Raw genomic sequence first — 15,900 nt, 5'->3', positions numbered from 1 at the left:
TCAAACTAAAGAAGTTCATCAAAAGTTACTACGATTAGTCGATTCATTGATAAATCCGCAAGCATTGTGATAATCAGTAAACTTTTCAGTTATTTTTTAAAGCAAAAACATTTAATGGTTATAGCTTCTCAATTGTGATGATTCACTGCTTTTCTTTGTTAATTTGAAAATAAATTGAATATCTTAACATCATCAAAATTGAAGACATTATGGCCTCTGAGAATTACATTTTTTAAGATTTTATTCATCAATTAAATGAGAAAATAATAAAAAACAATCATGAGTTGCAGCCTTAATTTCATTCACAATCAAGGATATTTGGGTCATATTAGTAATTAGTACTAATAGTCATTAGTTAGCCTTTTTTCCGCCTGATGATGCAGTTTCAAGTTAGTGACCGCTGGTAAAATAATAATTTTTATATTGCTTTTAGGGTTTAATTAATCCTCGCTAGACACTCGGACTCAATTCAAAAATAATAAAACACTTCCAAATGGCAATTTAGCGGACTTGATGATGAATAGTGAAATCTACTAATGCTAGATGCTAGTGAGCTAACATTAACATTTCCCCCCAAAAAATGGAAGTTACACATAGTTTTAAAAATAATATTTGGACAAATGTACGATCATTTTAACATTAGGCCCAGTTATTATATATGATTAAAATTAGGGAAAGTAACACTCAAAGTTACTAAATAAAAGGCGTCAAAAGCATGGCAAATGCCGACATTACCAGCTAGCATTAGCTAATGTCTAAATGCTCAATATTAGCTATTGTATGCAGCTAACAGACTAGTTCTTAGAGAAAAAGCTCGGAAACAAAAACAAAGGAAAATCAGTATTTTGGCAGCAATAGCGTAATGTTAATTAGTTTTTCTTCTAATCAATAGTTACCAACTTTTAAGACTGATTTTCCCTATTCAAAATCACCAAGACGCCATATTTTCTAGTACAATCCACACTTTGTGCACTAGATGATGTCATCATTACTTTGACAAAAAATAACTGAAACATGAACTGTAATTGAGCATGTATCTAAAGCAGTTTTTTTTTTAAGTTTAACAAAGTTGATTATCATACCATACAGAAAATGTGTTGTAAAATATATAGAATTTGTCATTAATGGGATAAATCCCGCAGAACAGACGGTATGGTCATTTAAAGTTTCACAAACTCGCCTCATGTGACTCAAACAGTCATCATATTGCGTCTTGATTACTGGTCGGATCAAATTTTTTTGGTATATTTATGCCAAAATATGCAGCTAGTAAACATGACACAAAAAGACGACTCTTTTGGACATGTTTCACTCTTGTGGACTCACGTTCCTCAGCACAGGTTTCTTTGTTGTCCTTCTGACCTTATCTGGGATTGTTCTAACACTGTGTTTCTACCAGGTCCTCCTGTTTGTGTCTTTACTCTTTATTCACATATTTATCCATACAGCGCTCTGTTTCCTCTTACAGTTCCCTCACCATCTTCCTCTCACACTAACAAGACCTGCAAAAAGATTCACTGACGAAGACGGCTGCTAACACGCATCACTGTCTGTGCTCTCTCACCTCTCTGGGTTGTTTGTCTGGTCGATATTAACTGAATATCTTGCATGCTTAAAGGAAAAATCCACCTTCTGACACACTAGTATACAGTATGTTTTATCACCATGTGGTACATTCAAGGAGTTGTTTTGGGATGAGGTGCTAAAATAACTTAATGAAATAATTCCCCCCAAAAAATCCCAAAAATGCCCTTTGACCAAGCAGTTGCCAGAAAGTTTTGCATTTTGTTGTTGGCTACACAAATTTTAAAAAAAAAAAAAAAGAAAGAAAAAAAGATGGCCGACTCTGTGTTGCACATTGATGCAAAGTGTCCAGTTTAAAAAGAAAACACTGATCTTAAAAATGTAAGTTATAATCCTTAACATTTCCATCCTTGTTGATCTGTGGTTGTTATTGGTAACAGCAAGTCTGTTTTTAATAATATAAGTTTCAGGTTTTTTTACATAGACTGTATATAAAATGGACGTAACATCCGTGACGTCACCCATTGGTTTGTGGACTGCTGCTTGGAAGCGAATAGTATCGGATCTGAGCAGCACCATCTTGAAAATTTCCGGTGCATGCTGGGTAAAAAAAAAACATGGATTCTACTTATATGGGCATCAGGAGGAGCATGAGGCGCCTTCCTGAACCTGTGAACCAATCAACCTGTCAATCACGACGTAGCCACGCCCTAATGCATACCCTGCTTCATCGTCAAATATAAAATCAGGGAGGCCAAAATTTCCCAAATGAACATCATACTGCATTGAAGAAGGCTTTAAACTAGCGATTGAGACCATAAACACATTTTGAAAACGTTTACTGAGGTTAGAAATCAAGTGAGAAGTTGGTGAATTCTCCATTGACTTGTATAGAGACGGAAGTCCTTTTGACACCAAAACGGTCGCCCCCTGGTGGCCTTTTGATAGAATGCAGTTTTAAGTTACTTCCGCGTTGGCCTCATTTCAGAGGACCAGAACTCCCCGCCTGGTTTTTTAATTCAAAATTACACATTTCCACCACAGGGGGCAGCAAACATACTTTTATCTGCTACTCCGTCAAAAATGCAACAAATGAAGAGCAAGTAGTGTATCTGTTTATAGTGCTGCCTTAATTGGAGACTTATTTTGTTTCAGTTATGCAGACTCGACGACTGTCAGCAGTCTCGTAACGGCGTGTATCATTCCATGTGAATCCCTTATACTGCAATTTCAACCCTGCATTGGAAAGGTACACCAATGAAAACGACTATATAGCTAGACAATTAAATAATGCAAATACATCCTATTCCTAAAAAAATGCTACATAAAGATAAAAATGTAGGTTTGATATCATGAAAATCTTAAGGATTATAACCTAAATATTTTTTTTTTCCATGATTGTTGCACCGAAACTTTCCACATTTGGTTGATTGTAAGAAAACGAAAATGCCCTTAAATGCAGAGTAAATCCCCTGTAGCTGTTTTAAAGTGTTGTACGGTGGATTTTCCCTTTAAGGCAGAAGCTTCTACTGATCAGTCAGGGCTGATGTGGAGTTCACGTTGCTGTTTTCACTGACTTCCTGTACACATTACTGGTGCATGATCTGTGGCGTTGAGTGATCTGATGTATTAGCATCATGTAGTAAAATCTTGTATTAACCCCCAAGCCGCCCATTAAACGACTTGTCTGTACCTCCGGCGTGTACACTATCCATCAGTGGTGTTCAGAAAACAAATGATTTATTGATGGAGACCTCTATTTGGCACTGACGCTGCCCCAATCCGTCTCTGTGACTTGTTTTCCCGCCTATTTATCAGGACGTCCCGCAGGTCGTGTAACACATCACTCACTGGTGGATTCATCTTTCCATCCATATGATTTATTTCTCCTCAGTTCATCCTTTCACGTCACCATAGCCTGACTGTCATGTATTTTTAGCAGAACTAGATTGTAGCTTTTTGCGGGCTCCATGTCCCCCCCATCCTTCAGCCAAAATCTAACGCCTGGAGATGAGTTATTTATAAATCAGGCCAGTGGTGTGATGTCCCGGTGTGAACATTCGCCCAAACACACTCTGACATCATTTTGAAGGGGGGAAAAAACTCGCCCAAAGCCACTTTTCTCTCTCATCGCCCTCTTTTTCCTCACTTTTCTTTTTTTTTAATCCAGCAGGGGACAGATGTATAAAACTCCCTGTAGCCTCAATGCCATTAATCCGTGTTTGCATCATGGCAGAAATATGCATACACAGTCTTAAGCCAGATTTATAAAACCTTACGTTCGCATTATTCAGCGTTATACATCTCAGCCAGTGTGAAATTACACCTACATGCACAATCCATAAATATGGACTTGTGTTCGGACATAAACGAGGACAGTTTTGTCCTTCATTTGACACCTGCAGTGTTCTCTAACAGCTCTAAAGCAGCTCCTGTGTTATTATACACCTGTGTGTGTGATCTGAGTCTAACAGCAGGTTGACACAGGACTGTTGATTTAACTGTATGGTCATTTTTGAGGATGTAGTTTGTGACTTTGTAATGAAATTCTTCAATTTGTATTATTACAAGCTTGGTCATGTTGGGGTTAAAAAAAATAATAACTCTGTGTATTGACCATGTGACATTTGGGGTTAATTTCCTTGAAAGATGGACATTGGCAGGTATATATCTGATAGTCAGTGATTAAGTGTATTTATCTGCACTTTTAAGAAAATTACAGTTCCCCCAGTCGCAAATTGAGTCAAAACAAGACAATTTTATTTATGAAGCCAAATCACAAATATGCCTCAAAGGTTTTTACAGTCTGTGCAGTATAACGTATGACATCATCTGTTCTTTAACCCTCCTGTTGTCCTCGAGTCAAGGGAGGAAGGAAGGAAGGAAGGATGGATGGAAAGGAGGGAGGGAGGGAGGAAGGAGGGAAGGAAGGAAGGAAAGGAGGGAGGAAAAGAGAAAAGGAAAGAAGGAAGGGAGGAAGGAAAGGAAGGACGGAGGAAAGAAGGAAGGAAGGAAGGTGGGAGGGAGGGAGGAAAGAAGGAAGGAGGGAGGAAGGAAGGGAGAAAGGAAAAGAGGAAGGGAGGAAGGAAGGAAAGAAGGAAAGAGGAAAGAAGGAAGGGAGGAAGGTAGGGGGGAGGAAAGAAAGAGAGAAGGAGGGAGGGAGGAAGGAGGGAAGGAAAGAAGGTGGGAGGGAGGAAGGAAAGGAAGGAAGGAATGAGGGAAGGAAAGAAAGAGGGAGGGAGGAAGGAAAGGAAGGAGGGAAGGAAAGGAAAGGAAGGAGGGAAGGAACGAAGGCGGGAGGGAGGAAGGGAGGAAAGAAGGAACAGACGGGGTCAATTTGACCCGGGAGGACGACACGAAGGTTAAACCTTCAGTTTTACCAAATTTCGACTTGGTAATCAAAATCACATTTTGGTGTGAATGCCATCCACAAGCTTGAAACTGTTAATTACGATATCTCCAATGTGTCATGAAGGCAGCATACAGTAAGCCCTGTCCCCCAACATTACTGTATAAGAATGATTTAGTAAAAGGAGGTCACGCTTCCTTTTGGGATGTATGTATTTTTATATTATGCTGCTTGTGGTGTTGATGTTGCTGCAGGTCATCTGCTCCATCACTGATGATGAAAACAGGTGTGTATTATTAGGTCCTCTAAGCACGGAGCGACTGAGCACAATCAGGTGGTGGCAGGGAGGGTGAAACTGTTTTTGCAGCAGGTGACAGACGATTAAAAATTAGTGCACTCATGAGCTTATATGTGCCTGTAGCTAAATGTCTGGTCTCAGCAGTGAGTTGAAAATAAACTACTGTTTTTTGTATGTATGCATATTGTTTGAATGCACCTGTTCAGTGAGGTGAGGCTGAGGAGTTAAAATAAACACTCGTGACAGGAGAATCTGGCAGGTTGCAGTGTGGCTGAGATTTAAATGTGTTAATTTTACTTCAACTCTTACTTTTGCTTTTTTTTCTCCTCCTCAGTTTCATAAACATTACAGAATTGTTTGATTGCTGGTTCATTGGCATTATAAACTATTTAAAGCTGTCTCTAATAATCTTTGATCCAACATTTACATACAGAGGGGCGGGGGGGCAGAACTTAAATAAGTCTGAGTATCAGGCACTCAGTTACATCTACACCACATATTTGGTGATTTATGACCCCTGACTCATACGTATTTTATAACGTTTCAATATGTAGCAGTGCCTGATTACATGGTGTGAAGTAGGAAGTGAAATTCTATTAAAACAAGGGTGATATGTGTAACCTAGAAATGTAAAAACCTTAATATTACACAACCAAAAATACTGTAGGCAGGTTAATTTAGACAGTTTCTTCTTGACTTTGGAAACAGCTGTCAAGAAAACGATCTCGACTCAAGGTCCACTTATTCTTTTGTTATGGAGCTTTCAGTTATAAGACACAATCCTCTTTAAAGAGACTGTTTCAAATAAGATTGCTTTCCCCTCTTTGTCATTATACCTCAGTTCTCAGCCTCATGGAACATACTTCTGTATTTAATCTCTTTTGTTTTTATACATCTGACCCCTTTGCTCACTTTTCTCTCACTTTCTTTCATTCATGTTTCTGTTTGAATCCGTTCACTTCCTGTTTTCCTCGGCTCTGACCGATGGCAGACGCCTCGTTGCTCTGCCCTCTCTCTGACGGCTGCTTGTCATTGGCAGGACCTGCCTCGCTCTCCGGTGGCTCCGCCCTTGGACTCCAGGTTCCTGAGACCGGCCCGCCCGGCCAACAGAAGACCCCCCTCGCGCTGGGCCTCCCGCTCCCCTTCCTCCTCCCCTAAGTGGAGCGAGGCCTCAAAGAGGAGATTCACCTTTCCGCCACCGGGTCATTGGAAAACCATCTTGGAGGGCGAGGAGCCGGCGTGAGACCGTCCTCTACCTCCGATCTCCTTCCTCCACCTCAGCCTGCCTCTCCTTGTCGGAGCCTAAAAAGACCCAGTACCTCAGAAAACCCCTCCCAAAAAAATCTAGAGACTCCCTAGAGACAGAGCCTAAAGCGGGGGGGTTGGATCCACCCATTAGCACCAGCTGACCATCGAGGAAAAACAACCAGAACTTCTCTAGAAGAACCTGGAATGTACTGTAATACCATCAACAACAAAACTACAACAAAATCGCATAAAACTACATTTCCATAAAAGGTGCCTGTACACACTTGAGTTACTCATCATCCCACATGTGTGTGTATATATGTATTTAATACATTTATATATTTTAATCACAATCTTGAACCTTTTTTCAGGTTCTGTAGATCATCTGTCGCATTTATATGAAGTTTACACAATTTTTTTTTCTTTTCTGTTTACAGATTTCGTCTTTTTTTTTTTTTTTTTTTTTTTTACTTAAATATCTTTTATGTTTCTGTCCTGCATCAATTCATGCTCAAACTATTTTTTTCTACGAAAGCAAATCTTTTATTTTTTGTTGCCAGCCTTTGAAGCTTGAATTCAGTTTTCAAGGAGAGGGAAGACGACACAAACAAACAAACAAACAAACAAACAAAAAACCAACTTCTGCTTCTTTGGGTCTGAAGCAGAGGCACATGATGTCATTTCTGATGCTAATGTACTTATTTATTTTTACGTTTTCTTTGGATGAATGTCTGACTCTGTAAACATGTAGAAGATGGGTGACAACACAGTGAATAATCTTATGCATATTTGGAAGGCAGTTGTACAAATATCAGTCAAATATTTGCATGCCTTTTGAACACTAGCACTTTAGTGCATGTACATATAAGCTCTAGTCATTTGTGATCACTCTGCTCTGTTGTGGGGGAAAAAGAAAAAAAAAATGTTGTGATGGGATGTTTTTTGTTTTTTTCGTTGTCACATGATTTGCATCGACTAAAATACGAAGAGTTTTTAAGTAAATTATTGTACCTACCAGACTGTCTTTGTACAGTTGTTACTATTGGATATGAATTTACTTTTTCTTTTGACAAGAAAAAGGGATTGTGGGAAAAAAAATTATGAATGTTTTAAATGCAAAGTCTATGTCAAAAAGTCTAACGAACTATATAGTCTTATGTAAATAGTAAATGGTATTAAACATGAATGTCTATTTACAAGACTCTCTGCGTGTGTTTGCATCTATCACACTTCACGGTAAAGGTTAGATACAGCTCGTCGTGGATTGGACGCTCTTTCATTAGACCTGAGTTTGTGGTCTTGGCAGCGACAGATCCTGGACTGTGTGTGTGTGTGTGTGTGTGTGTGTGTGTGTGTGTGTGTGTGTGTGTGTGTGTGTGTGTGTGTGTGTGTGTGTGTGTGTGTGGATTACAGTGTAGACCACAGGATTACAGTGGGTCAGGGGGGACACACACACACAGAGAGAGAACGTGAATAAGAAGATTGTGTCCTCCCAGAAGTCAAATCCTATTGCATCACGGTCATATATGTGCCACCTTACTCATGTTATCCAGCTTGTCACGCAAGACTAGATTATTTATTTATTTTTTGTTATTTTCTTTCACATATCCTTATATAATGCTATTTTAAATAATATACTCAGTTTTATACGTTGAGATTTTGAGGTAAAATTTTTGCCTTTTTCACAGCGGACACCCGTCACAGCAGGAAAAGCACAGGTGTGTTACTAATGATATCAACGATGGCTGTGTTATATTCAAGTGTCCCAGTAAATCATGACAGTGTGACAGTGAGCCAGCATGCACAATACCAGGACCCTGAAACTGAAGCGGCTGAAATTGAATCCAGCCATCATTCATTTTATTTTATTTTTTTACACCTGTGAGGTTTTCCTGCTGCGATGTGTGAAAAAGACCTTCAGTGGAGCTGACTGGAGTTTTTAAACTGGTAATTGTCTTCCAAAATGGTCCGTATGACATATGACAAACTTTATTTATATGAGTGTTTTCTGTGATGGTGGTTAAGGTTTGGTGATGTTTAGGAAATCATCGGTATAGACAGAGACATGTTTGCAGGTGCTGAGTAACAAAAAAGTACCTGTGCAGTGTCATTGTGTTCCTCTTTATTCCTTAATGGACATGATAACATTTTAACCATCTGCTTCAGAAATTCAGATTACGAAATTTCAATTTGGTAATCAAAATTACGATATCTCCAATGTGACATGAAGGCAGCATACAGTAAGCCTTGTTCCAGTTGCAAATTGAGTCAAATCAAGACAATTTTATTTATGAGGCCCATGTCACAAATCAAAAATATGCCTCAAAGGTTTTTACAGTCTGTGCAGTACAACATATGACATCATCTGTTCTTTAAACCTTCAGTTTGACCAAATTTCGACTTGGTAATCAAAATTACGTCTGATTTTGGTGTGAATGCCATCCACAAGCTTGAAACTGTTAATTACGATACATCCAATGTGACATGAAGGCAGCATACAGTAAGCCCTGTCCCCCAACATTACTGTATAAGAATCATTTAGTAAAAGGAGGTCACGCTTCCTTTTGGGATGTATGTATTTTTATATTATGCTGCTTGTGGTGTTGATGTTGCTGCAGGTCATCTGCTCCATCACTGATAATGAAAACAGGTGTGTATTATTAGGTCCTCTAAGCAGGGAGCGACTGAGCACAAGTGGTTGAAGGTTGAAGTGGTTGAGTAAATTTAGTGCACTTGTGAGTTTGTGTGTGCCTGTAACTAAATGCCTGGTCTCAGCAGTGAGTTGAAACTCTTAAATTACTTGTTTTATTTGCATGTACTTGTTCAGCCGACCCTGTGCTTACCTGAGCAGGTGGCAGGCAACAGTAAGATGAGGCTGAGAAGTTAAAATGTGCACTCACTCCGTTTTCAGTGGAGCTCAAAGAAATTTTAAATGACGAAACATTAGTTATTGTCTTCTTGTCTATATGAATAAACATATGTGATAAGCATATAATTCCAGTTGGTGCATTAAACACAGTACTATGCTCAGTTTGGGAGACAGGAACGCTATATTTCTTATATATATATAAAATCTTCACATGAATACAGAAGCCACTGATAAATAGCTGTTTCTGTACGAGATGTTGACATTATTCCAGAATAACATTTGTGGGGAGAATAGTTTTTAATAGCTTTTACAGAAGGGACTAACACATGAGAGCATCCCTATGAAGTTAAAAATAAAAAGCCTGTCTAAACAAGAGGTTAAATATTTAGTGACATCAAGGGAGAAAAAGACATAAGAGGCTTATGTTTTTGTATAATGGGCTGCTCAAGCGGCCCACAGAGGGACAGGCACCGGCTCCTGATGGCCTGAGTCTGTTTCTGCCCCTGGATGACGACGGATGTTGACCGGTCACTCATCTCAGGAGTCGGGCTGCAAGCAGCGGAGAAAAAGTGGCTGGCACCCGGCCAACAGCGACTCACATCTCCGAAAAACATTGGCATTATTTGGATAAACTGACTCAAAAACCTCAATATAATTAAGTGACATATCAACAGTCCTACAGCAAAATGTACCACAGCTTTTGGCCTGGCTCCACCATGCATGCAACGATGCAAACGCAATGCATTCTGGGATACTTGGCTGTCCCACGCTTTTACCACCTTTGGGCAACCTTCATCACTCAGCTACTCACTCAGTCAGTCAGTCATGGACACTTGCAGTTATAAGGCTGACTCGGCTGTTGCAATCCAGACAAAAAAAGGAGAGATTTTTCAGGAAAAAAAGCATTCACAATCTTGCTTATTTTGAGCTCTTCACATCCAAGAAAATAAGGTACAGTAATTAAATCTGTCAATTCAAACTGTTGGTTTTTACTGGAGAACTCCAAAGCATTTATTAAGGGTGGGACAGAGGGAAAGAGGAGAGTGATAAAGAGGCAGATAGCTGAAGGCCTCTGTATACCTTTCATAGAGTTATCATGATTAATAATTAATGTTGCCAGGCTGCACGCCGGGGGCTGCTGATGGCACTGAACAGGTCAGCAGAGGGAAAATGGTCTGCTTTTACTTCCATCTGCCCAGAGAGGAACCCACCACTGCTGAATAATTTACACCAGCCCTGCTGAAGTATCTGCTAAAACACACACACACACACACACACACACACACACACACACACACACACACACACACACACACACACACACACACACACACACACACACACACACTGCTCTCTAAACACTGGACACTGCTTTAATGTCTGATGTCAGCAGCAGCAAGAAGGGTGTGACCTCCATAGAAGTCACACCCACTCACAGCAGATGTTCTGACGCAAAGATGAAGAAGTCTACAAATCTTGCAATCTAAAATTTTAGGTTTCTGTGGACGGCAATCTTTTCTTTTCTTTGCTATTCTTTGTGTTTGATCAGTTGCTGCATGTTAAATATCCAGCTTGTTCCTTAAAAACCAACCACTGCTGCTGAAGTAGCATTTAGCTTTCAGCCTCCGATGTGTTCAGAACAACCGATGAGAGCAGCTGACGGTGTTTATATTTTTAAAGTTAAAGCTGCATTAAGTTGTGTTTTGTTTTTCCGGGTGTGGCACGAAGGCCAATGGGTGGAGGGGACTGGTGTAACTGGCCTACAGAGAGAGATATCTGTCTCTTTAGCGGCTAAATGCTTCACTATGATCAACTTTGTCATTATCCAGTCCTGCCGTTCCCTCCCTGTCCTACAGTAGTCTCCAGCGTGTCTCCACCATGTCTCATTGTTAGGGAATTTTTCATAACTAATATGCACTGGGTCAAACTAGGCTTTGCGGTCATAGCAAGGCCACACCAAATATTGGGTTTAGACACTGTCTCCCCTGTGAGTCTGCTCCTTTTGGGGAAAACAGGAGGCATTCTGATAGCGTTGCTATAGCAACCAATGTCAGATATGTCTTTGACTGTTTTCCCTGAATTGGGTAAAGGTAACTGGAGTCAGAGGTTTGATATAGTGTTGGATGTAAGACAAAGGTCCTGAGTGAGGTCTAAGCAATGTTTTGTCTATAGACCAGTAGACTACATTCTGTATATTGTAGATGTGTTGGAGCTGCCCATATTTGGGCATGGCTCAACCTTGGGCATTATCTGTGTGGTTTAAAGTCTTTCCCTGGAGGAGAGAAACTTCAGAATTGAAGGGAGCATCAGAACATAACGTGTACTGATCATTCGCTCATTTCTCCTTGATCAAGCAAATAAACCTTTTCAATGCAAGACATCCTGGACTCCTGTCTACTCTCTCCATTGATGTATGGGCTGCATAATTAAAATCTCTATCACTCATCACCTGATTTCCACACCCACCTGCACATCTGCTCCCAATTCCCCCATCAGCTCCTCGTTATATAGACCTACATTGTAGTCATAGTACAGCCGGATCAGTCTTCCTGCCTGCCTTATTTTGAGATCTTTGCCCTCTGTTCTCTTCAATGACACATCAAACTTCACTTTTCCTCTACCTGTTCTGCCTACGAGTCGTACTTATCGCGTCATGTCACTAACTCATCACTTCCTGTGTGGCAGAAGAGTTTTGCATGAAATGATGGCGTGTTGTGTGTTTGGATCCACAAATGTAGATTGTTTCATGACTTGCAGCGAGTATATAAATCCAGATTAGTGAATACCCAAATCAACATTCATTTTTTATGAAAATGTCACATTATTTAATAAATCTTTATCTATTTAATCTAAAATACAGATGTTCACAAGAGAGATTGTATCAAAATCATCATAGTTGATAACAAAATGAAGTCCTGGCTATCCTATGACCCTCTTTGCTGAACTCCTAAGAAGATTTAGTTCAATGCAATCACCTTTTCTTCATAATATATTATGTTCCTGAATCGAAAGCACATCAGATCCCCTGTCAATATCACACAATGACATAAAAACAAGATTATATTGAGATTTACGTCTGACATCACATAAACTGCTTGCTCCATTTCTGAAATGACATATCGCTTTACAAAATCACTTCTATTAGATCCAATTAACTGATAAGAAAAGTAAACAAGGCCACTGGAAGTTTATCATGACACACACACACAAAAACAGGTGGTAAGGACGTTGTGGTAATGTAAAAAATGAAAGTAACATTCGCTTTAATTATGTATAAAATTGTTTCAGATCTGTAGAAACTGTCTAATGAGAAGCAGTCTTGCATTGTCTCTTCTCTGCTGTGAAAAACCAGGCGGGGAGTTCTGGTCCTCTGAAATGATGCGAACGCGGAAGTAACTTAAAACTGCATTCTATCAAAAGGCCACCAGGGGGCGACCGTTTTGGTGTCAAAAGGACTTCCGTCTCTATACAAGTCAATGGAGAATTCACCAACTTCTCACTTGATTTCTAACCTCAGTAAACGTTTTCGAAATGTGTTTATGGTCTCAATCGCTAGTTTAAAGCCTTCTTCAATGCAGTATGATGTTCATTTGGGACATTTGGCCTCCCTGATTTTATATGTGACGATAAAGCAGGGTATGCATTAGGGCGTGGCTATGTCGTGATTGACAGGTTGATTGGTTCACAGGTTCAGGAGGGCGCCTCATGCTCCTCCTGATGCCCATATAAGTAGAATCCGTGTTTTTTTTTTAACTGGCATGCACCGGAAATGTTCAAGATGGCGCTGCTCAGATCCGAAACTATTGGCTTCCAAGCAGCAGTCCACAAACCAATGGGTGACGTCACGGATGTTACGTCCATTTTATATACAGTCTATGTGAAAAACAGGAAAATTAAAGATGCTGATTTATAAATGAATCAAACTTTGGGATTCCTCTTACAAATGAAATCTAATTTTTTTTGGTGAGAAGAAAAAACTAACATGTATTTGTCTGTCGCTAAAAGAGAGTTCACAAATAGTTCAGGTGGGCTTTTGAAGAATTTCGTCAAACCTCCTTCAGTATTCAATCAACTCGGTAAATGAAGCTGCTTTGGAATATTTGCTTGACTGTGATTGAAAAAGATAAAGAGAGCCATGTTGTTGTTGTTTCCGGCTGTGATGAATAATGCAGCGCCGGCTGTCTGGGCGTCTCTGTCAGATTGTTTAAAGCAGTTTCTCCTCATGTTCCCAAATCTCTGTGTGATCGACTAAACAGATGAGACCAGTTCTCTCTTTTGCCTTGTATTGCAGCTGCTGTTTGAGAACTCAGCTGACAGTTTTTTTGTTTTTTGTTTTTTTAAATCTGAACACTGGGGATCAATGTTGAAGTCTGAAGGGTTTCACACCACAGTGAAACCAAGCTAAGGTCTGTGTAAGGGCAGACAGATGTGTTGCTTATGCAGATGTGTTTTCACAAATGCCCTTAACTTTTTATTTAGACTCTGAGGATCTGACAGCAGGAGATCATTTTGGGGGGTCACAGACAGGCGTGGTCACTGGTTAGATTATGTTTCCATACATACATATTGTGTTAAAACAAAAATATTCATCTCTACATTTGCCACTAAGAATATGTTATTTAGATTAGAAAAATGTTCAATTTATTGACTTTCAATCTTTTAAAAATCATTAGCTGTTTTCTCATTTCCACCAGTGTTAAACTTCTTCAGAGCATCTTTGGCTTCTGAAATATTTAATTCAAGATTCATAAAGTAGAATTCTGTGTCTTATATATATAAAATAAATAGGCAACTTTTTACTACAAAGTTTGCCAAATCAGCTTCGTAGTGAGTATAATGTGTCAACATTGTTTGCAGCTTGGCTGCTCTGAAGTGGTCAAAATCATTACTGCTTTAACACTGTCTGTATCATTTATGATTCAAATTATTTAGGTTCAGAAGTTGTAAGTAAAGGATTAATTTGTTACTGATTTATAGCAATCGGTCATTTGTCACAGTGGGAAATATTGTCACTATAATATGTTTGACAAAATGAACATTGATAGAAAAATATGAAAAGTATGTCTTTGATCAAGGACCAGACAATTTGTTTATCACCATCCCTAAACCAGTTACACCAGTTACACCAGTCACATAGAAGGAGATGATCAGGGCAGAAAAGCGTGCAAGAAGCATGAAAATTCAATAGGGTTTTTTTTTTTTTTTATGCATCAGAAATCCATCAGCACAGATCCCAGACATACGAACAAAGGTGCAACTTCAACTAATACCTTCTCGCTGGTGTTTATCCTCCTTCAGTATAACTTGGTTTTTTTTGTAGCTTCTTAATTCAGCTGAACAATACATCTGTTCAACATATTTCTCACAACAATTCATCCTTCACAATAGCTCATTCCTGATTTAAAAAGATGAATGACTATTGAGTAATGTTCAATAAAACATTCATTACAACTTGTATGCTTTTTATAAGAACCACAATATCAAGAATGCATTCATCCTCTCTGAACAGTGAATAAATCATTCTCTTTGTTTACTGTTTGAATACATTTTAAAGTGACCTGCTGTCCATATATTTAAAAGACTGACATGGATAAAGACACATTTTAATCAATTCTATTAAACTAAACACCCCTCGTTCTCCATGTGTCCCGTTGACAGAATTAATCCTCCTGAAGGCTCCACGCTGCTTCGTTCAGCGTGCAATCTGTCAAAAAATTGGACCCCAAATTGCACATGCCTGCAGCTGTGTGCGAAGGCCTCGAACAGACAATGAGCGACACAATGGGCCTGGCTGTGCCATTAGCTTAGAGGTTGTCATGCCAACCATACAAAAAGCCCTTCGCTCGGCGCAGGCAAAAGGTTTGGCCCCGAGGAGAATTCATATTGAGCGAGAGCTTTGCCTGGAGGCCCTTCACTTCTCTTCATTTTCTGTTACATCATTATTCATGTGAGAAAAAAGCCCGCTCTCGTCCTAAACTCCCGTCGGGGCCTCGAAGACCAGAGCGGTGGCAGCTACGAGTGTGCTCAAGCTGCGGTAACAGCAGGGCAGAGGCTGAGTGTCAAGTTTTTTTGGATGTCAGCTCCACAAGAAATGCACTGTTGTATGAATAAACAGACAGTCCCATTGTGTGGAAGATTGTGACGACCGTTTGAACCCTGAACTGAACCAGCGGGGCCGCTGCTCAGGCTGGCGTGGAAGCAGAAACAGAATATCCAGCAAAGAAAACATTTGAAGTGCAGCTAAACATGAGATGTAACAAAATGAATACTCACATTCTTAACTTGAAAAAACTCCCAATAGAAAAAAATCCAAGTAAAAGACCCACATTGAAAAGTATTATTAGCAAAATACACAGTTAAAGTACTCGTTGCCTCTGTGAGTGATATAATATCCTATTTGACATTATTAGATTCTTAATACTGATGCACCAATATGTAAGCAGCATTTTACTTTTGTAGCTGGTTGACGTAGAGCTGCATGGTTTCATCATCATGAGATAAACCTGAGAGGTCACAAGATGATTGATGGCGTCTTTAGTGTAGGTGACAACAGCGATGGTTTATTGCCTGTCACACTGTGCGAAATGCCTGTGATAAAAACTTTTTTGCAAT

The 15,900-nt window shown here is 39.5% G+C and overlaps 1 protein-coding gene across 1 annotated transcript in view; it reads left to right on the top strand.

The window, feature by feature from the left end:
* LOC133991267 (microtubule cross-linking factor 1) overlaps positions 1–6,414 on the top strand; it is an 84,384-nt gene extending 77,970 nt beyond the window's left edge. The window contains 1 exon segment of the mRNA XM_062429789.1: positions 6,211–6,414. Within this exon segment, the coding sequence (XP_062285773.1) occupies positions 6,211–6,414 (204 nt within the window).
* The last annotated feature ends 9,486 nt before the right edge of the window (positions 6,415–15,900 follow it).

This window comes from Scomber scombrus, chromosome 11 (assembly GCF_963691925.1).
Source record: "Scomber scombrus chromosome 11, fScoSco1.1, whole genome shotgun sequence".
NCBI lineage: Eukaryota > Metazoa > Chordata > Actinopteri > Scombriformes > Scombridae > Scomber > Scomber scombrus.
Note: the sequence above shows the minus strand (reverse complement) of the source record. Positions and strands in the feature narration are given on the sequence as shown.